This window comes from Antedon bifida, chromosome 1 (assembly GCF_963402885.1).
Source record: "Antedon bifida chromosome 1, ecAntBifi1.1, whole genome shotgun sequence".
Taxonomy (NCBI): domain Eukaryota; kingdom Metazoa; phylum Echinodermata; class Crinoidea; order Comatulida; family Antedonidae; genus Antedon; species Antedon bifida.
The window spans coordinates 1,021,748-1,047,562 of record NC_136226.1 but is presented as its reverse complement, the minus strand read 5'-3'; the positions used below and the strand labels follow the sequence as shown (position 1 = coordinate 1,047,562).

The 25,815-nt window shown below is 31.5% G+C and overlaps 3 protein-coding genes across 6 annotated transcripts in view; 1 reads left to right on the top strand and 2 right to left on the bottom strand.

The window, feature by feature from the left end:
- The window catches only part of LOC144836854 (CUGBP Elav-like family member 3-A), a 28,821-nt gene extending 11,450 nt beyond the window's left edge, over positions 1-17,371 (bottom strand). The window contains exons 1-5 of one of the 4 annotated variants that reach the window (XM_078691763.1): positions 16,695-17,371; positions 16,348-16,430; positions 7,533-7,581; positions 2,656-2,784; positions 1,589-1,668 (exon numbers count right to left, since the gene is read on the bottom strand). In XM_078691763.1, the coding sequence (XP_078547889.1) occupies positions 1,589-1,668; positions 2,656-2,784; positions 7,533-7,581; positions 16,348-16,430; positions 16,695-16,926 (573 nt within the window). In that variant the 5' untranslated portion in view covers positions 16,927-17,371. Of the gene's footprint in view, positions 1-1,588; positions 1,669-2,655; positions 2,785-7,532; positions 7,582-13,407; positions 13,519-16,347; positions 16,431-16,694 lie in introns of those variants that run through there. The other 3 variants (XM_078691747.1, XM_078691755.1, XM_078691772.1) reach the window with 3 other exon arrangements.
- Positions 17,372-19,697: 2,326 nt separating this feature from the next.
- On the top strand, positions 19,698-23,304 carry LOC144851877 (carnosine N-methyltransferase-like). Its single transcript, XM_078709532.1, has 8 exons — positions 19,698-19,815; positions 20,071-20,260; positions 20,485-20,660; positions 21,145-21,285; positions 21,851-22,029; positions 22,374-22,487; positions 22,702-22,805; positions 22,968-23,304. Exons 1-8 carry the CDS (start codon positions 19,703-19,705, stop codon positions 23,079-23,081), a joined length of 1,131 nt encoding a protein of 376 aa, XP_078565658.1. The 5' UTR covers positions 19,698-19,702; the 3' UTR covers positions 23,082-23,304.
- On the bottom strand, positions 23,255-25,487 carry LOC144851886 (transmembrane protein 267-like). The gene is made up of 3 exons (XM_078709541.1): positions 25,357-25,487; positions 24,376-24,808; positions 23,255-24,078 (listed from the first exon to the last, which is right to left on the bottom strand). The coding sequence occupies exons 2-3, from the start codon at positions 24,706-24,708 to the stop codon at positions 23,746-23,748; spliced, it is 666 nt and encodes a 221-aa protein (XP_078565667.1). The 5' UTR covers positions 24,709-24,808; positions 25,357-25,487; the 3' UTR covers positions 23,255-23,745.
- Positions 25,488-25,815: the final 328 nt, after the last annotated feature.

Below are 25,815 nucleotides of genomic sequence, written 5' to 3'. Positions count from 1 at the left end.
CAAATGACTGGGGTAATAATGTGAAGCGCTTAGAGGCTTTATGCATTAAGTGCTATATAAGAACAACGTATTATTATTTCAAATTATTTAAGTGCTGCCTAGCTTTTATTTATTACGTTATTGCCTTCTGTAGTGTAATAATAGGTTTGATTTACTATAACATGCTGAAAATGACAGAAAGCATAGATACAGTTAATTAGTTGCTACTACTACTTTAAGGTCATCTAACAGATCACTTTGTGCAGCTTGCAAAACATGATATCTCTAGCTGCCCTCTTAACATTTTACTGATAAGAAAATGATGCAAAACACAAAATGGCATCCTCTAACATACAATATGCAGTTTTTCTTTTCAAATTTAAAATATTCTTTTAATCATTATCTATAATAATATGGTAAATATTTTAGACGATTATATACATTTAATTAACACGCACAGAACAAATTTTGAACTTCCTAGTGGTTTACTGTTCTAAAAAATGAATATACTTTTTTAGAAACGATAAAGATGAGGAAATCTGTGAGAATGAGAAAAGGCTGATTATATATTTGATTATCAGGCACAGAACAAATTTCTGCCACTGCCCAGTGGTTTACTGAAAATTAATTGAATAATTTATTTAGAAACGATAAGATGAGGAAATCTTTGAGAATGGGAAAAGTCCGCTCAACCCAGATTCAAACCTTTATTTATATATATATTTTTTAGTAACATGGTTTAACAAAAAGACACCAAGGAATATTTTACATTTTAATTATTTATCTCGAAGCTTCTGTAAATAAAAATATATACAATATACAGAAAATAATTATAATAACTATTTCATTTACAAAGAACGGAAATAACAATTTAATTATATAAACAGAAAATACTAATATATATATGGATACATATAATGAAGCTTTTGTTATGAATATGAAATGAATTTGCATTTCACTACAACCTTGATAATCAATGAAATTAATGGGAATATTCATATATTATCATTGTATTTATGGCTGCAAACCTCCATTGTATCTCAACAATATATATTACCATACACAGAATATATTATTCTATTGTACTGAATACTATGTGAATACAATACACATTAAAACTATTTTCATTTCACCAGAATGTCTGTTGAAATAATACTATTAATTATTATTGATACTTTGCTGGGCGTGGTCAATGAAGGGTGTCAATTTTCTGTTTGTTTTAAATATCTATAGTTTACCAGGCACCTAGACTAAATAGTGTACAAGATTATTCCTTTAGTGCATAGTCATTTGGGCACCCATCCTATGTCTATCATAATTAAATACATAATCAGTATAAAAGGGTGGGGCTTAATAGTTACATTATCTTTATATTGTATAGTTCACCAGGTACCTACTGTAGACCCTACTACTAAAAGTGATAGTAATTTGGGCAACCAACCCATGTCTATACATACTTAAGCTATAAAAGGGTGGAGCTTAGTCACATAAAGTTATTATCAAGCTTTCATTACTAGGCTTATATGTATGCACAGTCTAATTAATTTGGTATTAATTACTTGTCTGACATTGGTGCAGAGTTAGTATTGTACATAAAGTGTGTACTTACAGGCATAGTTTGACATTGGTGTAGGTTGTTTATCGCAGCAGCCGCCTCTTTCCTAGTACTGAATTTTACAAAAGCGCACCCTGAAAAAAAGGACAGAAAATGATTCACTCAAAATACATTAACCAAAATCACAATGAATAATAACAAACAACACATTAGTGTGATTAGATATTTTAAAAAGATGATGATGATAAATAGATACAAAGAAATTACATATTGGATTTCATATTGAAGTATCCTCACACAACGATGAATTTGACAACACATCTTTATATAATATAGCAAATGCTGATGATAAGTAATGTATATTTTAGGTAGAGATTCTATCGCAATTTGTGAGGAATCTCTCGCCATATTTGATCTGTAAACGTTACTCAAGAGCTGTTTGGTTCACAGCTCAAAAAAAATGTTTAACTTTGTACAATCAGTTTTTTCCCTCCAAAAATCTTGGGGATTATGGGGTATCTGGTCTTATAGAGAAAGACTTGTACAATTAGTGAAAACACTGTCTAGAATACAGAGTACTAGTACTAGTAGTATCTAATGACCATCTTGACAATATTCACAAACTTCATACCAGCTGATATATTTGTGTTTCTATCAATGCATATTAATCTCATTTATTTGAAATAAATATGCATATATTCATTTTTTAAGTATTAAAAATCACTTAATTTTTTTTCAAAATATACAAGGTCAGTCATACTAAAAGCTTACACACAATTCTCGTAGAAGGTAATTTGGTATGAAAGAATTACAGAACTTGAGGAGCTTTTTTTTTGGCATTGACTGTTTAGCATATTATCACAATATTGTATTTATGGACATAGAAGTACATAGAGCTATCAAATATTATCAAGGTCCTGCCATGTTAATAGCCAATGCCAATTGTTCTCCTAAAACTGCTGAGTAGGAGATGGTTGGACTATGTATTGTCTGGGACATTTTGGAGGTTGACTTCTACATCATAGTACTGTACAATTACGATCCTTGCAGTGGTAGTCATGTGATGCCATTTCAACCAATCACATTATTATAGGCTATGTAATTTAACATTTTACACCTACCTTTACTAACCCCATTTGGATCTCTTAATATAGTACATTCTTCAATTTTACCAAAAGGGTGAAATAGGGCTCGGACATCGTCTTCAGTTTGGTGCTTATTGAGCATGCCCACAAATAATTTACGGTCCTCTACAAAAATATAAAAAAAAATAACTTTTATAAATGTTTTATCAAAATATCAATATTATTTTTTCATTTCTAGAACTGTCATGTTTTTTACAATTCAACGACAGGAATTTCAATACAATTCTACAAAATATAAGAAAGTATTTTCAAATTATTCTTAAAATGATCTTTGACCTTTGAGAAGATGAATATTGCTTACTTGGCATTATCAAGTTAATTGTATGAGCTTGCACGTTTATGTGCCGTGATTCTTTAATACGATATCAACAATATTTATTTCCTTTCAGTGTAATTACGGGCTAAATTGAAATAAATAAATTGGATTTCTATGGTAACAGAGATAACAATCGGTTAATGTCATTAACTTCTTAATTGCTTTCATTCATTTTACTCTGGTTTGTTTGTTCGCTACAGAGATTTTTTGTTTTTCCACTTGAGCCACCGCCATTTTTCATTTGGAATTATTTTCGCTGCATTGCATTTTATATATCACATAAATTATTTAACATTAAATGTTAGTGATATCTAAATTTGTTAATAAAAAAATAAAAAACATAGTATATAGGCCTATATAATATCCTAAAAAATTATTTCTAGTAGTACTATTAGTTTTTTTAAAGTTCTTAAATATGGCTATACAGTATATATATATTTGTTATGCACGCATGTTTTGTTTTTACATATATCTGGTTACTGGTACAATTTGATGGTAGATCTATTAAAGTCACAGATTAGCGAATGTAAGAAGATGGATAATTCAGAAGAAATACAGATATTAAAGGATGTTATAAGTTATTTCATAGGAAAAAAGCGACTAGTTTGCAACTTGTATTAAATAAAAAACAACCATAATATATTACTTTATTAATGTTTTGTAAATCTGTTGCATTAAAAACAAAATCCACGTTATATATAATTCAATTTGCTATCTTAGAAGCCTCCAGGTATGCAATTGAAATATACGAAATACGCATTGATAATAATAATTATTTATTGTCAAAAAATACATTTTTATAAAACGAATGAGTTGAGTGGGTGGGTGGTTAAAAAAGGAATAACATAAATGGCCATGACGCAGTTTGTTCATTGTCAATGTATCGATTGTTTTCAATGACGCTGTTCTGAAAGGTAATACAGAAGAAAACATATAAAGCTTTTTAAAAGATTGGAACACGGGCAATAAACTTGATTAAGAAAAGTGAATATTAAAATTTATTTATTTATTTATTCCAAGTGATGATGAGGTGTTGACATAGACATTGTACTGCATCTTTGTGACACTCCTATAAAGGGAACACTTTCTTGTGAAACGAACGAGGTGCAAATATATTATGTTTTAACACTACGACCAAGAGGATAACCCATTTTAAGTGTCCTCTTTTTCTACGGTATTCATCGAAAACATGACATGACCACCAGTTGTGGATGGACATGTACAGTAGATGGACTTTCTATTATGCTACGTCCATTAAATGGAGTCTGCAAGAGCTGCATCTAAATGCTTCCTAAGTGAACTTGGATGCACATTAACGATATTAAGAAACCATTACACATGTAAAAAGCCTGACTAATTACTAACTACTTCTAACGCCAGATCATTAAAATGTATTCTTTATTTATGCTAATTATGGACAGTTATTAATGATTGTGATTATCTTTTGTACAGTAAGTGAATTCATGCATCTTCCTTAGTGCGTCATAAATTTATCGTCACTCTCAAAGAAAATAACGGTTTCCTCTAAATAAAGACCACTCTAATTAAAAAAATAACGAACCACTTTTTTTTTTATTATTTAAGAAAAATTAGAGGATTTAAATCTTTCACTGTTTGCTTTGGTAAAGGTCAGACCAAACATTTATTTTTATAAAAACTACAAAATTGATATTTAGTTTGGATTGTAAAATCTAGTAAAGGTAATTTTGTGGTTCCTTCTCCTAAGAGGAGGGTTGTTAATTTGAAGATTTCTTAATTGGGAGATGGAAGGTGAAGGAGAGAAGGTGAGAAGATCAGGAAGAAAAGAAAAGAAGCGATAGAAAATGAGAAAGGAAGTGAGGAATATGGCATTTAGGTCTTTATTTGATGAAATACCTGTAATTAATTAAACATTGGTGTCTACAGACTAAATGTTACTTGGTTTTTAACATTCCAGTTTAAACTTTGAATTGGTACTTGGTAAATATTGTGTTGTGCTACTAGGCATACTGTATGCAAGCAACAAATATATTTATTATTGATTAAAACCAAACTACTTTTGTTGTCTAAAATTACATGAAGATGACTAAAAATAAATAACATAAAAAAACAGACAGAAAGAAAAGAAAATTGCATGTTTTATAATATATTATGATGTACTTTTATATCTATGAACCACAAATTTATTGCTTCCATTTATTCCTTGTCAGAATTTTATCAAATTATCCTCTCTCACGATACCTGGCGTTTACTTCCATTAAATAGCATTTTTACAGAGATGGATCAATACTTAATTATGTTGGGTGTATTTATACGGAAACCTAGTAGTATTGTATTGACCCATATTAAACTTGTACTGACTGGCTAATGCAGCAGCCTATACGATGCATACTTATGAATATATAATGTTGTTTAATCAATTGACATAGAACAAAGAACTCAGCTGGTTTGCTTGGTTTTTCAGTAACGTGGGGCGTCGTTCTATCGTTGAATTGTTCACTGTGAAAGTGGTATCCGGTTTGCAATCATTATGTTGAGCAGGTTTAGTTCATTCATCATCATAATAATTACTGATTATAGCTTCTAAACAAGTTTTTGTTTTTTATAGTTAATTTTTTGTTTTTTATTTTTATTTTAATTCATACAACAGCGAGCACAAACTTCTTACTTTTATATTTTATTTATTATTAAATATATCAAATTAATGGTATATTTATTTAACAAAAAAATTAACAAATTAAACATAAACAATTTTTTGAGTTTTAAAATTGGTATTTAAATATATTTATATTAATTACTGGAATATATTATTTAACAAATGTAAAATTTTTTTAAAATTTGAAAACATTATAACGCGTAACAAAATATATTTTGAACTTTTCAATATTTTGTATATATAAACTTATTGATATAAATATATTATTATATAAGATATTTTAAAATTTTTTAAATAAAAGAGTAATACTGTATTTGAAATAAATTATTTGTACCGATATATTATTACAATAACATGTATTGAATAAACAGTGAAATGAAACAACAACATTAATGAAATGTAAGGATTTGTTTGCATTTGTTTTTTTACGAGTGAAATCTTACACGCAATGTAATAACGCTTTGGGCGTTCTTAGATAAATACTGAAGGTAGTGAAATAATAAATCACAAATCGCAATCAGTTGTTGCTAGAAATGTACAATTAAATTTAGAAGAAAGAAGACGACTTATGTGGCTAATGTATCTGTAGATTGCTTTGCAATTTATGTGCACAGTGCATTTATTCTATGTGTGTTGCTGCAATATAACTGTATCCATGTTCGTATGTCTTTAACAGTTGTTATACCATATTCGCTTATCATCCCTATAGTAGCTCTTATGATACAGTCATACCTCCATAATACAGTCAATGATTATTAACATATTAATTCTTTGTACGCTAAATTTCTTCAGTAACATTTTAAAATTACTGCAGTATTACTATGTACATTCTACATTATATAATGTATATTTAAATTTCTGTAATAACTTTATTTTAATATTTTTCAATGTCTAGAATGTGTTTGTAACCACTGCTTATTTACAAATAATATATCTTAACTGTTTAAAAATAATTTAATTTCTTCATGCATGTAAATGTATAAAATAAATATATATACAAATATATGCTTCTATACAGTCAACAATTACTGGCTACCCTCGGGCTGGCCTGTATAAAAGTCTGGTTTTGTTTGCAAGGTTTGGGAGAGCTTGGTGAAGTTAGATAATGTATTTAAATGATTATATCTTTGGCATTATCTAATATAATTCAATTATATTTGATTTAAAATAAGACATTTGTAACATGAATCTAATAATAATTGAGAAGTATAGTACTATTTAAATCTAGTAATGATAAATCATATTTTAAAATAGAAATTGGTAAAGAATATTTACAATTTGACATTTCTTAAACTGTCGACATTTATCAAGTGAATGACATCAGACAGCGTTTCCTTAATTACTAGTTTTAAATGTCAAATTATTTCCAGTTACTAATACTAAAACATTGAGTTTTGGGGATAAAATATTCATTTTTATTTTTATTAAAACAATATTTTTCTAACTGAAAAAACAAAACAAAATGGATCACCAAAAATACTTTTAATGACCATTTTTTCCCCTCAATAACCAGTAAAATTAAAATAGGTGAAATTTAAAAAGAATAAACTTATACCAAAATATTATTTTATATTTATATCCAAGATTGGTTCTTTCCATATAGTTTTGTCATATCATTTTTGTGTTGCCTTGTAACGATGAAAAGTGACGTACAAGTACTAGACATAATTTATGATAATTATGTTGAACACAGTACGACGACGACGCTACAAAATGCCAGCACTCAACGACTTGCTTAAGAAACGCTTAAGCAAGCACAATGCTCGCGTCATCATCATCTTATTGATTATTCCATTATTGTACGTTTCCTTTTTGATGATGCATAAATTAGACATTTGAAGCCAACGAGTGTTCTGGTATTCTTAAAAAAAAAAATGGTTACAAAATAAAATGTAGCCATACCTCCTCTGTTCTCACTGTCTGCAGGTTTAACTTGTATGGGCCGGTTCATCTGAAAAATAATTTTAAAATAATAATAATTTGTGTTCAGAAAAACTTGATAAATTGCAGTAAATTAATTATTTTTATGTATGTCTTTAGTGTTATAATATCATGGTAGTGCTTTCAAACATAAAAAAGTACACAAAAACATTTTGAACTTTATAAAAGAAATTACATTATAATAATTATTCACTTATTAATTCACTCAATCTGCTTTTTGATCACAACATATTTTTTGTATTCATTATACTAATAATGAATAATACAATTCACTATTAAACTATGTGTTTGAAAAGAAGTTATGATGGCATAGAAAAAATATTATTTTTGAAATAAAAAAGAATGTTAATATACTATGTTAATAAATCAATTATATGATCATCACATTGTCATTTCACATTTGACAGCCTAATGCTGTATTATTTTATAAATTCTTTCTTTTAATGTTATTGTATAAATGTGTATACACTGTATTATTTGTATAGATTATATTACCTATCACAAACTTGTGGAAGAACACCTTTATTTTATGGTGAACAAGTTTTATATTTTGTACTTTTGTACTTTATAATTTCGTGAATAAATAAAGATTTTGATTGATATAAACATGAAAGTGAATTGATGAACTTTATTATTTACAATATTTCTACATTTATTTACAAACATTATCAACATTATTTATACTGTTGCCAACATGCATAAAATTAGTTCTTTTGTTGCCAGCATTCCCATTGGGCCTTTCTGTAATCTGGGAACTTCACTTTTATGTTGATGCAGCTAATATATATGTTTATACTAATCTTTGACACATGTTCATTTTAAAGTTGAATAGTGGTGAGGCCTTTGTAGAGCAGGCTGCCTTTGTTGTAGAGTGCAGTGAAGTGCGAGGGCTAACAAAGCCAAAATACTCATTTGAAGGAACGAACAGACCCTCTAACAACCACACCTGCTCCCATATTTTCAGATCTTCAATAAACGTTAAATTAAAATCTTCTCCAAGATCAAACTACATATTTCTTTTGGAAATTCAAGATCTTGGTTTATTTCAAATATTCTGACGAGTTTTTTTTGTATGTGTTCATTGTGAATTAGATCTATCGAAGGACCCATGGGTCATACTAGTAATAAACGAACGCCCTATAAAACATAATTAAAACAATAAAATGCACTAATAACAACCAAGATAATATTTCTTTTACAAAAAATACAAAAACAAGAACATTTTATATTTTTTATCATTGATGTTTGTATTTGTAATTATTTTAAGATTATAGAATGAATAAGTGCTCACTGGGCTTGCATATATTTTTAATTTAAATCTTTTATAAAAAAAAAAAAGTATATATTTTAAATTGTAAATGTATTTCGAATAAAATATCCATATCATTTCTAATACTTCTATAAAAATTGTTACATATTTACTAATTTAATTTTAGATAAAAATAAAAATTCATGGAGAATATTCTCCAAAATAATTCATCATTTCAGTTGTACTAGATAATCAGCTTAACCTAACGATTATGAACAGGCTTTTAGATAATGTCAAAGCTTAATTAGAAATGCTTTTGTGGTGTGTTTCAACGCTTCAAGCATTCTTATGATGTAACGTAGCTCAACATTAAATATGTTAATAAGTTAGCGAGTAGTGAATGCCATTATGCTCAACGAGTGAAACTTCATTCAGATGAAATTTCAACAATAAAACTACAAATGATGTGAGAATTGTATTTGCTGTTAATTTCAAACATATTAATTATGAATCAAAATTCATATTTTTACACATATATTACAAGGTCAATAGGATATTGTTTTCCGCATTATTTATTAATCCGGTCATTTTGTCTAGCTCATTTATTTTAGTAATTTTTTTTTAATGGTAGTACAATAGTATTGTTTTGTTATTATTAAAAATAAAAGTATTGTTATTTACAGTACAGACAGCCTTGTTTAATTTTTTTTAACAAATCCTATTTTTATTCAATTTCCTTTATTTCGGAAAATTTCATCCATATCAACAAACGTATATTATTATATAGTTGGATTAAAAAAGAAAATTTTAAAGTTGATATTTAACATTTACAGTATTTTTATTTTATAATTCAAATTATTTATATATATACCTACCTATCTAATACGATGTGACCACCTGAGAATGGGGTAGGTAGGTTGGCATGGTACACCGCGACTGGTAGGCCTACCACCATCCATGGCCTAACTAAGGCATGGAGAAACTTACTTCACCATGGCCTAAGCATGGAGAAGACATGGCCTAAGTATGGCTTGTATAAACAATACTAACGAACAATTTAAAGCATTGTAAAATACTTTTACGTTAAGTGCTATATTATTAGCATCTGCCATTCTAATAATTTAGCTTTTTTAGTGTATATCTTGAACCAAAGAAACGGACCTCGACCTGACAGGCAAAAACAAAGCACCCTCTATCTAAATTAAGTAGATACTCTGGACCAATCAAAATGCTCAGTGATAATAATGCGTATGACGATGGTATCCCATGGTTCACATTGTTACAAAATGTATGCCTATTAATTTTGTTAAAATTGGTGTGAAATGTCGGTCGATCGATTTGTACCCTCTATTAATCTAATATCTTTGGGTATAGTGAATAAAAACTCATTAGTAATTGAATTGAATTTTTTTAAATATAAAAAAAAACAAATATTGTTAATGTGTATATATACTGTTGTATTATGTTAATGTATTAATAATACAATCTTTTGTTCGGTGTTGTTATTAATACCTTGACATTTTAATAGATGGTTATGATCGATTTTACATGATTTATATTCCTATAAATCTTCTAAAATTACGATTACGTGGTCATCAACCAGATATTTTAATAACTTCTACTGTACTACAGGAACGTGTTTGGCCTCAAATATCAACAAATAAAGTGTACGCATGCGCATCATCTCGATCGTAATCGATTTTGTTTGCTGAATGAGCTGCTTGAGAGGATTCCTTTCAAAGGGTTTTCTGTTCAGATATACCAAATAAAGACTCTGTAGATCATTTTAATAGGGCATAATAGTACGCCTATCTAGTATAATGCTACTACAGGTGGTATCATTTTTATAGAGTTATTAATATTAAAATGTAGGGCCTAGTTTGTTTATTAACCACACCCATCCCATTTACGGCTTTTAATCATTGTTGTAACCTTAAACAAGGCCAATAAATTCAATTTCGATAAACTAAACAATTTTCAATTCTGAATATGTTAATGTATCAAGAATTTACACATTGGTGGTATTATTTATTACATTAAATATTTTTTTCGATATCTACGTCACCCCCACCCCCTAGTGCTTTTGTTCAATTGCTTTAATTACACCGTGTGAGTTTTATTTTTAGTTCGTTGAAATTATATCTGGGTAAGAACGAATTCATTTTTCTTAAAAGAACACAGAGAATATAACCAATACAACTTAATGCGAGAAATTTAAATTTATGTATTGAATGTAGTTTCTGTTACACGCGATGAATAAACGTAAAGTACGAATAGTAATTGTTTTTTTTACGAAATGCATTACGCATGCGTAGTTTAACTTTCCAGGTTATGATTTAGTGCATGACGTAAGATTTGGTGAGTACATGACAATTTCACGCTTCTTTCGCTTATGGCTTGCAAACAAGAGATTCGATATTTTCACGAATTAAATGCGATGTGCATAGATCGTATTCGTGTGAAATGCAATTTCATTATAGCCTAACTTATCTTTGAAAATGTATAAAAACCCTCGATGTAGAATCGACCCGAAAGTGTTATAATAAGCAAGGCCTACGAATAAATATTAATATTTAATATGGAATTATGATAAATTTTAATTGAAATGAAATTGTAATGATAGTAAACAAAACATTTTATGTTATATTATTTTAATTTACAGTTCGGTAAAGTTCAGAGTTTGCTAATACAATTTAGCAACTATTTTTAGCAACTACAGTGGCTGGGTATTACGGTATGGAATCATTCCCAAAAAGAACTTGTAAATTCAATTAAAGATAAGCCTATATTATCCGCTTTCAACAACCTGAGCTTTAAACACTTAATATTTGTTGTTGAATATACCATTTTAATGTCACATAATAGTTAGGCCTATTCACTTTGACCAAAGATCGGATCTAAACAAAATTGATAAAACCGTAGAACTGGTGTATATAAGCGAAATAATTGTGTTTAATTAGTTTTGTGAATAACTTCATTAAAACTATACAAAATTGCATATATGAAGTTTGATTTAATTCAACTTTATTTGTTCATGTTTTGGGGGACAATACATCTTTAAATACAATTTACGCCACCACCTGCCCCTTTCAGGGCTAAAATACAACACTACAATTAAAAGCATGGATTGTCTAAACAGGCAGGTGTTTCCCGAATTGTGTTAATGGAATACCGTACTTAGTTGAACCCACAAACAACACTATTCCTTGAAACAACACGACCATCATCAGTATTGTTTATTTTAAACATCGTGGAATTATTCTAATCCGTACAATAATAATAAAGGACTAAATGACATTATTCTGACGTATGCACTGCATCTATTTCCGAAGTATCATCTTAGGTATATTTGGTAATACAGCATCCGTATGTGTCACATGTATCTGCAGTAGTCTTCTAACCTTACATGATACAGACACCACATGTGATATAAATGTGATGCTGTATTACCAAATATTCCTATGATAATTCGGAAATAGATGTGGCGATACAGTACTGGGAATCGGGTGGAATGATGCCAGATACTGTAATAAACATATTGCTAAAACAAATTATGCTGGGTATATTGAAGTTACGGCTTCTTAATAATATTTATGAAAATCAGGAGAATACCTCGAACTATCCCTCACTCCTCCCAATTTAGAAAACACAATTGGGTAATAGACTAATAACTAGTAATAGAATATAATAAAAATAAAGCACGTGTCAAATAACCATATTATTTAGTAGGCATATTTAAGTGACCGTTTGTCGTGTCGACAAATTAAAGCCCAACGCTCTACCACCATGCACGACTGGTGCCAGATTCATTGGAATAAGAATATTATACCTTTTGTCAATTTCATGACACTAAATTAGCAAGGACAATAACAAAGGAAAGTTAATTAAGACAAACACGGATTGATACCGCAACGACGATGCTTGATTACGGTATGAACAATGTTCAGCTTTAGCTAATATTATTTACAAAATACAACTACTATTGAATTATATTTATTCTGGTCTCTCTGTATCCATTCTCGATCGATTTCAATCAATATCTAATAAACTTAATAACGAATTGTTTAACTTATTATAATATACAAATTATACATTACAACTATTTTGTAAACCTTTTGTTCTTTGTTTGTATTAGCAATGGTTTGTTATTGTTTTGTTTTTTAAAACACCAATACCGGTACAATTATTAAAATATTATAAACGCAATTTAAAACTGTAAAAAAGCAAGGTTTTCCAAACACATGATGGTTTTAGATAACACATGGAACTCAATATGGAAAGTGAATACTGGGGGTTAATTTAAATATATTAAATTTAACGAATTCAGATTCACATAATTTTTTAAAATATTGCAAATGTTTTAGATTAAAGAAAATAGTATATCGTACAAGAGCGGATTATAATGGCCAGTGGCAATGAATTCACAAGCGTAATGCAGTGTGTGTGTGATATTGATTTTCAACACTTCAATAATGTGTACTTCTAATAACAAGTTTACAAAGATATTCAAGTTACACAAGTTAAATATACATATTCGCTACAACGATCTTTCGTCTGATCTAATATTTAAAGAATATTTATACTTACTTTTTTGGATAAATTGCTTGAGTAGTGATGCTTTTATGGAGTGTACGCAGTGGACGATATGCAAATGAGAATGAGACGCGACGATGATAATGCGTTCTATCTCACTCTAGCGAGTGTTCAATCGAGGAGCTAGCTGGCATACTTTGCAAAAAGGCCACCGATTTAATCCCATTTTGGCGGAGGAATAAGTTCTTTAATGTCATGTAATTAATTCATTACAAATTGTAATTAATGTTAGAGATCATACCATAGTACAGTTCATCAAATGTATGCAGCAACTTAATATTTTGAATGATGGGTTATCTTTCTTTCTATCTACCTATATAGACTATTATGAACGAGATACCATTAACATTTAGTTTTTAGTTTAGTCTTATTAGTTCAGACTAACAGATGTTTAAAAATATTGATGATAAATCGTTTTCATCAGAAAATAATTATGGAACGAAAGATTTTGTTTTTATTTTACATTATACCTTGACGTACCAACCGTATGCAATATGTATATTCGTTTTAAAATGAATGAATTACTAAAAAAAAAACGGCAAGGTTAGACCGAAGCCTATTCAGTGAACCATTGATGCCGCGAATATCATTATAATATTATAATTGGATAAAATATAAACCTACGTTACTCTATTAAACAATATAAATCATATACAATTTTACGACGTGATCTTTCTTTTCTATTAGAATAAATTACTTTTAGGATCTATTTTTCAATAGAATATAAGTGATTGGTATAATAAGCAACATATACTTTGCATAATTAGCAGCGCCCTGTTAAAGGCTGTATACTAAGCTGTATACACTGTCAGTCAATTTAGACCACTGCCTAGATTGACAGAGACTAATGCCTAGCATTTATCACCAAGCAGCTACATTACATTTCCCTTTCTCAATAAATTCATGTAAAGGATTATAAGGTATGGCCTATATAAAACTAGTTTGACAAAAAAAGTGTGATGTGCCCATATATGGTAGTGATATGCTCAAATATGGTAGTGATATGACATCATGTCCATATACCATGGGCACATCACATTTTGTTGTCACATAAAGTTTGATAGTGTAGACATAGCTTAAAACGGGGCCGCGTATTCCAACACATATTGCGCACGCGCGTTTAACAATCTTACATACTTATAAATTACGTTATATAAAATCCATTCTACCCCTGTGCGTTGTATGCTACTTGCTACGCCCACGCCCACCTTAATCTCAATTTTTCTTTTAACGAAATTTTAATTTGAAATTAAAACGTAGTTTTTAATTAAAGTGTATCCACAAGAGAAAACTGTTCTTAAATCGAACTGCTGCAAAAAGCCAATTACGGACCTGCTAAGGGTATGGAGCGCGGCCATACAAAAATCAATCACATTTCGTTCCCACTACTTCCCATAAGACGTATTTGTACAGAGGTAAATTTCTTAAACGTAGTAGGCCTTAAGCTTGGTTCCCACTGGGACTCAACGCAAGGACGTAAACGCAACGCAAGTGATTTGACCAATCAAACGCGATGGATTATTCGAACTGACACTGGTGATTGGTCAATTCGTTTTATATCAAATATATATATATATATATATTAAATCGGGATTGGACAATCTTCGTAGGCGAACAGTCGTACTTAGATATTTGCTTAGTTCGAACTTAATTGTAATGTATACATATTTATTTTAATAAAACTTAATTATAGACGATATAATCATAAGAATCAATTATATTATTTTATTCTTGTTTGCTGCACTCGACACAAAATCGTTTTAATTTTATAGTCGTATAATAGTAGGCCTAGTAGTTTCAGACTGGAAACCACCTGCTGTCGCTGCCGGAGCGTTTATTCGAACATACCAAATATGCATCATTATAAATAATTAATGAGGTCGATATATTCAATGAATAATTTTAACTAATACGAGTTTATTTATACCGATATTCAAATATTAACTGTTAAACTCGGTTCATTATGGTAATTTTAATTTAATATTTTTGTTATAATATTTCACTGTAGGTCATATCATTTTATTTATTATATCCAAGATAATTAAACGTTTTGGATAAAAACTAAGCATTACAAACGAAATGAAAGAATATATTATTTGTTTATTTAAAGTATGTATTGTCTATTTTTCTATTTGATAGCAGTATGTATGGTGTTTATTAAAAGCTATAAGAATTTGCAGAATTAAAAGAAACATTTTAGAAGAAAAATAATTTGTCTGCCTTTGTGCGATTCTAGCCTTACACACAACGTTGAATGTAAGATGAGAATTATTATTAAATATTGCAACAATCTTCATTCAACGAGCTTCGGCAAATCCAGATAGATCCTAAATCTTACTGTGTTAAAATATAATTGCTGTCCGTATACATAAATCCTAAAACATTATAGTTTGGTATTAAAATTGAACATGTGTCCTGCTCCGTAAGCCTTCTGTCATCTGTCAGTTTCCTTTGTCCATTCAGGACCATTAACTCTGCCGGGCATATCAAGTCAATTGCGGCCACGACTCGAGTAAGTACAGTACTTACAATGCTTGCGTTCATATAAAGTACGTACTTAAAAACGCGTATATTAGACAATGACAAAAAACATTTAATAGAACAAAAGAAAAAATACCCCAGTATTTGGTTTTTCAAAGTTATGACTTACGATGTTATCATATCAGTCTGTTGTTGACATAAGACCAATATACCACCAGTGTATAAATAGTGTATTGACAAAAGACCAATATACCAGAGGATAATCAATTCCATTGGTTGTTTACTAGCAGCTAGCTAACCATACACAATTAAAATAATTGTATTATCTTCGGATTAAGCCCACTATACCTGCATTTTCATTATCAAAATATTTATTAAAAGATTGGATATGCATAAAAACATACTATCGAGTCTAATAACATATTTGACCATTTACTATAAATTGTCACTTACCCCCGGGAGAGTTTTCTTTTCGTGTAGTTCTGATTGGGCACCTAGAGCACTTTCTCGGTCACAATAAGTCAAAAAGGCGCAGCCTAAAATAAAATCGAATAAGATCTGTATATTTGACGTATTTGGTTAATGTTAAATCAGAAATATTAAAATACATCGCATAAAAATGGGCGTATCAGTAGCGCAGCTGATAATAATAATGTTGACGTTTACCAAAATATGTAAACAAAACATGGATTTAAACAGGTAAAAAATGGATAGCACCTGTTAATTAGTAAACAAGCGCCCTAATTTAAGGACGATGTAGGTATAAATGAGGATAATAAAGTATATATAATAAAGCCTACCTTTATGCATGCCTGTATAACGATCTCTCAAAACAGTCAATTCATAGATTCTACCGTACTCTTCAAAAATCGGACGAAGATCTTTCTCTTCCAAAGTCCTTGGAATCTGGCCGACAAATAATTTGATAGCATCATGGTTTTTCATAGGAATAGTGTGCATTGGTGCCTTGATTGGGTTACCGTGAACGACATGATGTTCTCCATTTATTTGCACCGTTGCCATATTCGTCATGATTATGTGTATATATATAGTAAGACTTTTGAAGAAGAAATAAAGGAGAGATGCGAAGATTGACCGAACTGTCGTATGCGGGCAGACTCAATGAGGCGGGCACGCTTCAATGCTAAAGATCTCTATTGTATGACAAGATTTATTTAAATTTATTCAGGTATTACTGTCCCAATTATGCTAATGGTTGAGAAGTCCCGGTGGGATGGGCTAAGACTCACTAAGACAAACAATAGGCACGCGACTGCTTCTTACACAAAGGGGGAGCTAGACGGTTGAGAATCATGTCAAGCAGCATGAATTCTGGTTGTGTTTGTTCACTGTACGCATTTCTCACAAAGCATTTGAAAAGTGACTCTTATTGTAGCTTTTGTTTCGTGTAGCTTCATTAAGTTTGAACAATCGGCACGCGAGTGGAATAAAGCATTAAGAGTCCAATTGTGTTATTGACAAACTTCATTATTACAGTCTTTGTTTTATGTTTTCTAACCAAATGTCAACATTTTAGGACTAATAATGTAAGAGCGGAAACAAAGAATAGCAAGGTTAAAGTATACATTCATCACAAAGGATTCGTATTCATTATCTTTAATAAAAGCAAACCAATGAATAATAAACTTCGTAAATAATTTACATATCATAGCTTACATTATATTACATTTTTTTGGTAATTTTATTCTATATATATTTCATCATTTCAAAGAATGACGTAATTATAAATCAACGACAAAGTTTCTTGTTTTCGTTTCTTATCTTTTCGTCTTAAGACATAAGTTAATTTGTTTAGTTAGTATGAGCTTGTTCCGAGTAAGGACCTGATAAATTGGTTACGTACACATTGGTAACCTCAGGATCCCGATTTAAGTACACACTTTTAATCACAAGAGTCCGATCTAAGTACACAATATCGTCCCACGGGCCCCAACATATCTAATCATTGCAGTTTATCAAATCCTTCGATTCAGTTATTCTTTAATATCCACTTAATTCGACGCTAAATTTTAACAACATCGGCCATCGATCTCCGCCATCGATTTTGATATATTAAATATTTACTAGGATCATACGAACGCATGTATATAATACTGAATGTTCCAAACAAACTAAAGCTTGATTGTTACTTGACTGATTACTTGCGTTGCGCTCTTTACGTCGTCCTTGCGTTGCGCTCTTTCTTGCGTTGCGCTTTCGTAAAGTTTGGTTCCCACTACGACACAACGCAAGGACTAAAGCTTGGTTTCCACTAGAGACGCAACGCAAGGACGTAAGCGCAACGTAAGTGATTTGACCAATCACAAGCGATAGATTATCCGAACTATTGCTTGTCATTGGTTAACTCGCTTGCTTTGTGTTTAGTGGGAACCAAGCTTTAGTCCTTGCGTTGTGTCCTAATGGGAACCAACCTTTTATAACTTGCTGGTGTTGGTATGGAGAATTGATATAAACCTGAGTAAAATAAATTAGGTATGATTTTATGGCCATTTGTGGTGTTGTTTTAGATGCGTCATTTTCATTACATCACCATGGTTTTTATCACTTCGTTGTTGTCTTCACCATCCGGGTATCTTCATCCTGGTCACTATCATCGCCGCCATGTTTTCTACCATGTCATCATCTTAATCCGCATTATTATCATCACCGTCTTCCATTATCGTGACATCACACAACTGCAGACAATCTATAATCGATAACTATCGATTTGGGATTGAATACCTTATATAGAGGTTCACACCACTTAGCTTAAAACGTCATGGTCTTAGCAAGTTATGAAGATTACGTCATGACAATGGCTAATGGCGGCTAGTATTGGGGGACGGCATCTTCATGTCCATAAGAATGGAATCTGGAAATTACCGTCATATCCATAATAAAAAAGAATGATCAGGTACAAAGTGCAGTGTATTATTACACTTTATGATATGTGTGTGATATGCCCAAATATGGTAGTGATATGACGTCATCATGTCCATATATGTTGTCACATAATGTTTGATAGTGTAGAGAGAGCTTAAGACTGATAAAATAGTATGAATTAAGTGGGCTTATCTCACTGTCTTCAACAACAGAAAACAAACCCAGTTAATGAACTCATCAGTATGCATTGAATGTTGGAAACGGGTTCACAATACTAATATCCTTGAATGCTATTTTAGTTTATAATTAATTTGTATTCAACTGATTAAACAGGGAAACCTAAAACTTACATTCATCAAACAAACAATAACTGAGTTCCTTTACTTAGAAAAAAAATTACAATACAGTACGGTATGTTTAGCTGTATATGTATTTAGTAGAAAAATCATCAGAAGAAATGATTTCAGATGTTTCGCTGTGGCAGCCAAAAAATGGATTTGCAAAACAAGGAAGGCCAGCTCTCACATACATTGATGTACTGAAGACGGATACTGGTATGCACTGAGAGGAACTGGCTGTCACAATGGCAGATAGGAAGTTATGGAGGAATCTAGTCATATAAGTTTGGGTATGTAAGTAAGTATTTAGTAGGGAAACCCATTATTCTGAGTGATATAAGAACACCCTTCTTTTCAAGAAACACTCTATTAAAGGGACACTTTGTTGTTGGCCTGTCTTCTACTTGATAGGCGCAGACAGCCTAACATTAGACCTGGGGATTTCATGGCTAATAGGCCTACATACAGAGAGTTTTACTGTCCCATTGGACTGGTCGGGTTCGTAAAGAGGGCGCACTACAGGTATTTTAAAGTTTTTTTTCATTTCTGCTGAGAGCGCCCTCTTTATTATTGAGTATTCTGACAAAATGGCGACTACCACAGATCGTAAAACAAACGAAAAAACGTCTCCTGTTGACGATGAAGAAGCCCTTGAAAGAGAACACTTTTTACGTATTTTATATGCCTACAAAAATTACAGGTACTGTTATATTTTTTTCCATTTTTGTGTATACTTTTTAGTCCTAGGCCCTCTTTCTTAGATAGGCGCGCGTACGTACGTGTACGACGAGACATCACATGTCATGGATGGATGGCCTCGTTCAGCCTCTCTACTCTACTACTACTACTACTACTACTACACCCCCACCCCCCCACCCCACCCCCCAGGCTAGAGGAGGAGAATTCGGGATGATTCGGCCCTGGTCCGATAATCTTGTAAATTTGTTTTATCTAGGATGTATGCAATGGAACGTGTAAACAGAAGTGAAAAATCATTCAATAAACTTCCTGATAAACACAAAAAGTTGTTACCAGCATATCTGCCAAATTTGAGTAAGGTTCGAAGTGCCATCGACACAAATTATGAGTTGATTCTTAGGATTACCAACAGCTCAGATCAGATGTTTGTCAATAAAGATATGGATGTAAGCTCAAAGCATTTTATTTTTTTCCAACAAGTAAAAGTAAGACTTGGCCTATGCCTAGTTTTAAGGTTTTATTTATTTATATGCTTTCAGATTTCTTATTAAAATTTTGTAACATATTGAACCCTTTTAATCCACGCTATATGCTTCCCAATTTACAATCAATTGCTAAAATTATTTTTTTTTTAAATGAATATTTTAACAAAACTATTTGTTTTTAAAAGAATGTTTCTGATCCAAGGAAGAAAGTAAAAGCAGTTACCTCACATGATATGGAGAAGATATACACAACTTTAAAACAGTTTGCAAGAGATTGGAGCTCGGAAGGAAAACATGAACGAGACAGTTGCTATAAACCCATTATTGATGAAGTCATTGCACGGTTACCTATTGATAAAAGGTATTCAATTGCTGTGTAGGACAGCTACCACATTCAACTCTAAAACATGAATTGTTTAAATGGCCTATTCAGAAAATAAAAAAATTCATTCATTTTATTTGGTCAAAATCATTGTCAAACATATGTATACAAGACAAGAAAATACACATAAAATGGAGTTAAAACTACAATAAAACAATAAAAAGCAGAAAAGCATGGGTTAAAAAATAAAAAAAAATACAGTCATATAATATTATAGTAAAATACGGTAAAAAGCTATTGCAATGTGTTATTCAGTTGGAAATAAAGCATCCCACATTGAATATTGAATGTATTATCTAGAAAACATACAATCATAATCAATTTATTAACAATCTGTCATAATAATTGTGCATTTAATGATTTAGTGCACCATATCGCCAATGTAAAAGCCTATTTAAGGAAGATATGTTATAATTTTATATTAACCCGTTACTACAATAGTTTTCGATTTCTTTTTTGTTAGTTTTCCAGAGCAGAAGAAGGTGTTGGTACCTGGCGCTGGTCTTGGACGATTGGCTTTTGAGATTGCAAGACTTGGCTACGAATGTCAAGGCAATGAATTTAGTATGATTATGCTGATTGCAGCAAACTTTATTCTCAATAGGTGTGTATACTACTTAGTGGCATAACACAGAGGGAAAAGGTCCCTTGTTTAGCACTCCTAAGGGGGCCCTTAAATAGGTGTGCCCAGAGGGAAAAGGCTCCTTGTTTAGCACTCCTAAGGGGGCCCTTAAACGCTTGGCAACTAGTTGCATTAGGCTGCTCTGTGACCCCTAGGTTTAGCCAGTGAGTGCTCATAGCTGTTACGCAACTAGTTAGTGTGCTATCAAGAATTACACTTGCAATGAAAGATCCACCCAGTAGTACCCAATTCTCAGTGACAATATTTGTACAGTATCATAGACAAATTCTGTAACACAGCATCACATGTGTATCATATGTGTTGCCTGTATCATGGAAGGTCAGGGTCACATGTAAAACATGCTATATCACAGAATTTTATCTATATGATAAACATTGAGTGATCCTGTACACAAATGGAACAATCTGTAAATATACAATCTTTGTCTTTGTTATTGTGTTGAATAGTATGGATATTACACTTTTCCTTTCTTTCCTTAGAAACAAGCTCTAATCTTAGCAGTCAACACTTTTCATGTTTTCTACAGATCATCAGGCATAAATGTGTACACCCTTCACCCGTGGGTTCATCAATATATCAACAACAAATGTTCCGAGGACCAAGTAAAAGCCATTCAAATTCCTGACATCAGTACACAAAACCTTCCAGTTAATGCTAATTTTTCAATGGCTGCTGGTGATTTCTTGGAGGTTTACACAGAGCCAGGTAAGCACAGCAAACATTGGGCAGAAATAGGATAGGGGCTGTTCAGGCTTAAATATTTACCCGTATAAGCAGTGGCGTAACGCAGAGGCTCGAGGCCCCTGGTTTAGTGGCCCACCACTGCTGGAGGCTTCAGGTGTTTTTAGCCTTTTTCCTCATATTTTAATGCCTTAAATCTCCTCTTGGTCCTGCTCGGGGGATTGGCTTCATAGATACCCCCCCAAGGATACATGTGCAGAGCTTACATCAGCTTAAATGTAACCTCTTATGTCAAGAAGCGCAACATTGTTGATTTCATTGCTGACGTTGGTACTATCCTCAACGTAAAGTTTGTTTGTTTTTTATAGATTACTGGGACTGCATAGCAACATGCTATTTCATAGATACAGCTCACAATGTTTTGGAGTATCTTGAGAAAATTTATGAAATTTTAAAACCTGGTGGTTACTGGATAAATCTTGGTAAGCTATCTGTTTATCTCTACAGTACTACTTTGATGTATTTCTAGCAAAGCTCTTCCATTTGTGGTTCAAATGCATTAACACATACTACATCTTGTTTGAACTAAATAAAAATATATTACAGTACTTCCCAAAATGGAAGAGGTGCTAGAGTGCCCCTGTTTGTGCAATTATTGTAAAAGCAAAAATTAAATTATTGAAACTTTGTTTGTAGGACCACTGTTGTACCACTTTGCAGATATGCATGGAGAGGAATCCATTGAGATTAGCTACTCAGAACTGAGACGTGTTATATTAGAGCTTGGATTCACCATTTTAGTAAGTCCTTGTTTGAAAATTAAATACTTGAAACATAATTTGAAGACTATACTGTATGCCATTAAATATTAAGAATGCAAAATAAATCATCTTTGTTTACAATAATTTTATGGTACTTAATACATTTTAAATTGGATTAATTGTATACATTTGACATTGTAGAATGAAAAGACAGACGTATCGAGTACGTACACCCAGAATCCACGTTCAATGCTGCAATACAGATATGACTGCATGTTCTTCACGTGCCAAAAACCATTCATAGACACCAGTTGACTCGCTGCAAGACAATCCGACATGCATACACAAGCCACAAATGAAATTTAAGTTTTTTTTTTATTAAAAGCAAGATGAACAAAATGCATCAAATGCATTTATTGGTAATAATCATAGGTTAATAAAATGGAAAACAAACATTTTAAAAGAGAATCAGTTCATACGTAAAAAAATTATAGAAATTTACAGTATCTCTAGTATAAATATTTTCCAAATAGACAAATATTCTCTATCAAAATTATACAATTTAATAATATAATTATTATTACCTATACGTATAGATTTGATAAACCTAACAATGGAATGTACTAGAATCAACTTGGCTTTTTGGTTACAAATACTGTAATACTAATTGTGAATATCAGCTTTACAATAAAAATTATGCAACATATAACCGTATAAATATATTCTGTCCAATTTGTAGTAAAATCAATGATCAAATGAATGAATTTCAGATACCAGCAACTAACCACTGGCTGCACCTGTAGATACTGCCTGTCTGATATCGGAAAACATTCGATGGCGTACAAAAACTATTGCAATACAAGAAGAGAAACAGCTGGAAACCTTAAAATACATATGTTGCTTAAGTGATTGGTGAATACAACCACTATTAGTTTATAGTAAATCTTGTCTCCGTAGAGTCTTTAATGTCTAGTATTCCTCATACATTATGAACAACTCTATGCAACTGAACAGCATGCATAGGTGATCCAGTTGCACTCATCAGCAAAGATGTACCAAATGGTAAAACTAGCGTTGATGCTATGTACACAAAATAAGGCACAGGAGGGGTGCTTCCAAAGGGCCATAACCACAGCCCTCTACGTGTTGCATCCCTTATATGGTGTGAAAACCATGAAAGAGTGAAGAGGTAAGGAAAGAAATGAAGCCGGTGTAAGCCACTTATGCAGATAATAATCTCACTGATGATGGCTAGAATTGGAATGAGGGTTGTCATGTGAAGTAACGGTCTCTGTTGAAGAGAGGTCGCATCCTGTGGGAAGAAAAGAAAATTAAAACTTGTTTTAATTGTAAATTTAGTTTCATGTACTGCGTGTAATACTTCTCACAATGACTAGCTCATTGTTGACCCATAAGTAAAACATTTTATTATGCAAAATTAGATGCAATATTATTTTAAATACATCTCTTTTGTTACTGTATAATCAATTTAGAAACATTCTCTATTAAAATAATATTTCCAGAAGCCATTAAATGAATTAACTTAATGATAACTGCAGTCTTTTAAATAAATGATGTGTAAATGTTATAAAGCAGAACAAAACTTTACCTTTAAGTGTATAGAACGTGCTGAAATGAAATGATCAATATCCATTGCACTAGCAAGCAATCCAGCTAACACAATCTGAAAAACATTCTTTGAAGTGATGCTGCCTCCTAAAACAATCGTCCACATCCATGATGCAATCATGAAATGGGTAAAGGTATCAAGAAGCGCAGCGCAAACACGGTTTCTTCTGACAAAATCACTCTGAGCAAAGTGATCACAGGTCAAACAAAATGCTCCCAGAAAAGTCGCAGAGATAAAATTTGTACTGCTAAGAATTTCTTTAATTTTACTTTGACTAAATCCATTGTTTAAATTGTTTATAGGCAGTCGCATCGTTTGAAATACTATGATAGTATGACGTCATACGTAGTAGATAGGATTTAGCCAGTTTTTATAGTACTTTTTCAGTAGTAACTTCAAATGCAACAAAAGACTGAAAAACAAAGTCAAAAGAAACGTTTAACATTAAAATTTCTCACTCGTTGGAAAGCAGAATTCATGACTCGCATTAATATTAAATAAAACCTTGTTGTTGCTTTGGTGGCGTTTTTGTCAATACTGATGATTTTTACAGTATTTTTATTTCTCGTTTATTTATATTTTGTCTTGCATATATTACATATAAAAATGTTAACAATTTTCAAAAGATAAATCAGATTTCAGGAATGGCCTCTTTACAATACAAACTTTTACTTTCTTTTCTAGAGTCCTAAGCTGCTGTGCCTTTAATTATTTGCATACTACTAAAGTTCTACAGTAGATAGAGGGCAGGCTTCTATTTAACGAGCCTCTCTCTCTCACTAGCCTAGTCACGTGTCTTAACTTTCAGGCCTAGCCTAGAGGTCTACCTAGGTAGGCTAGGCTATCTCCCTGGCTACTACTACCGGTCCCAGGCTACTAGCTAGGCCTAACTCTAGGCCTACTCGTCTATCATTAGCAAACCTATTCTAACGTTAAGGCAGATATTTAAATACAGTTTACCTGAATTGTGTTTGGAATTGCATAATTAATTTGAGTTGACTAGCTTAGGAAGCCCTACCCTAGCGAGTAAAAGTTTCGAGAGGAGAGAGCAGATCTGCCATTATTATTTGTTGGCTGCTGCCCTCTTCCGTCCTTTGTGGTTATTTTTTATAACATTTCTAGGGTGTCACAATGGCTGCTGTTTGCCTTCCTAGTGTTGTATGAAACGCTAATATTTGTTCCTGTAATATAAGATTACAATTAATCTACTACAAAAAAAAGACCATTTTTTAACATCAAATACATTATAACGTTTTAAAAGCATTTCTATTTATAGTACAATTGTTTCTGTTTTATAATATTACTTGAATTGTTATAATATGAAAATTTCTGTTTGACGCGCCATAGTTCAATAAAATCCAACTGCCAAAAAGGATCCAAAACGGTTTCCTTCTGACTGACTACTGTTGGTGATGGTAA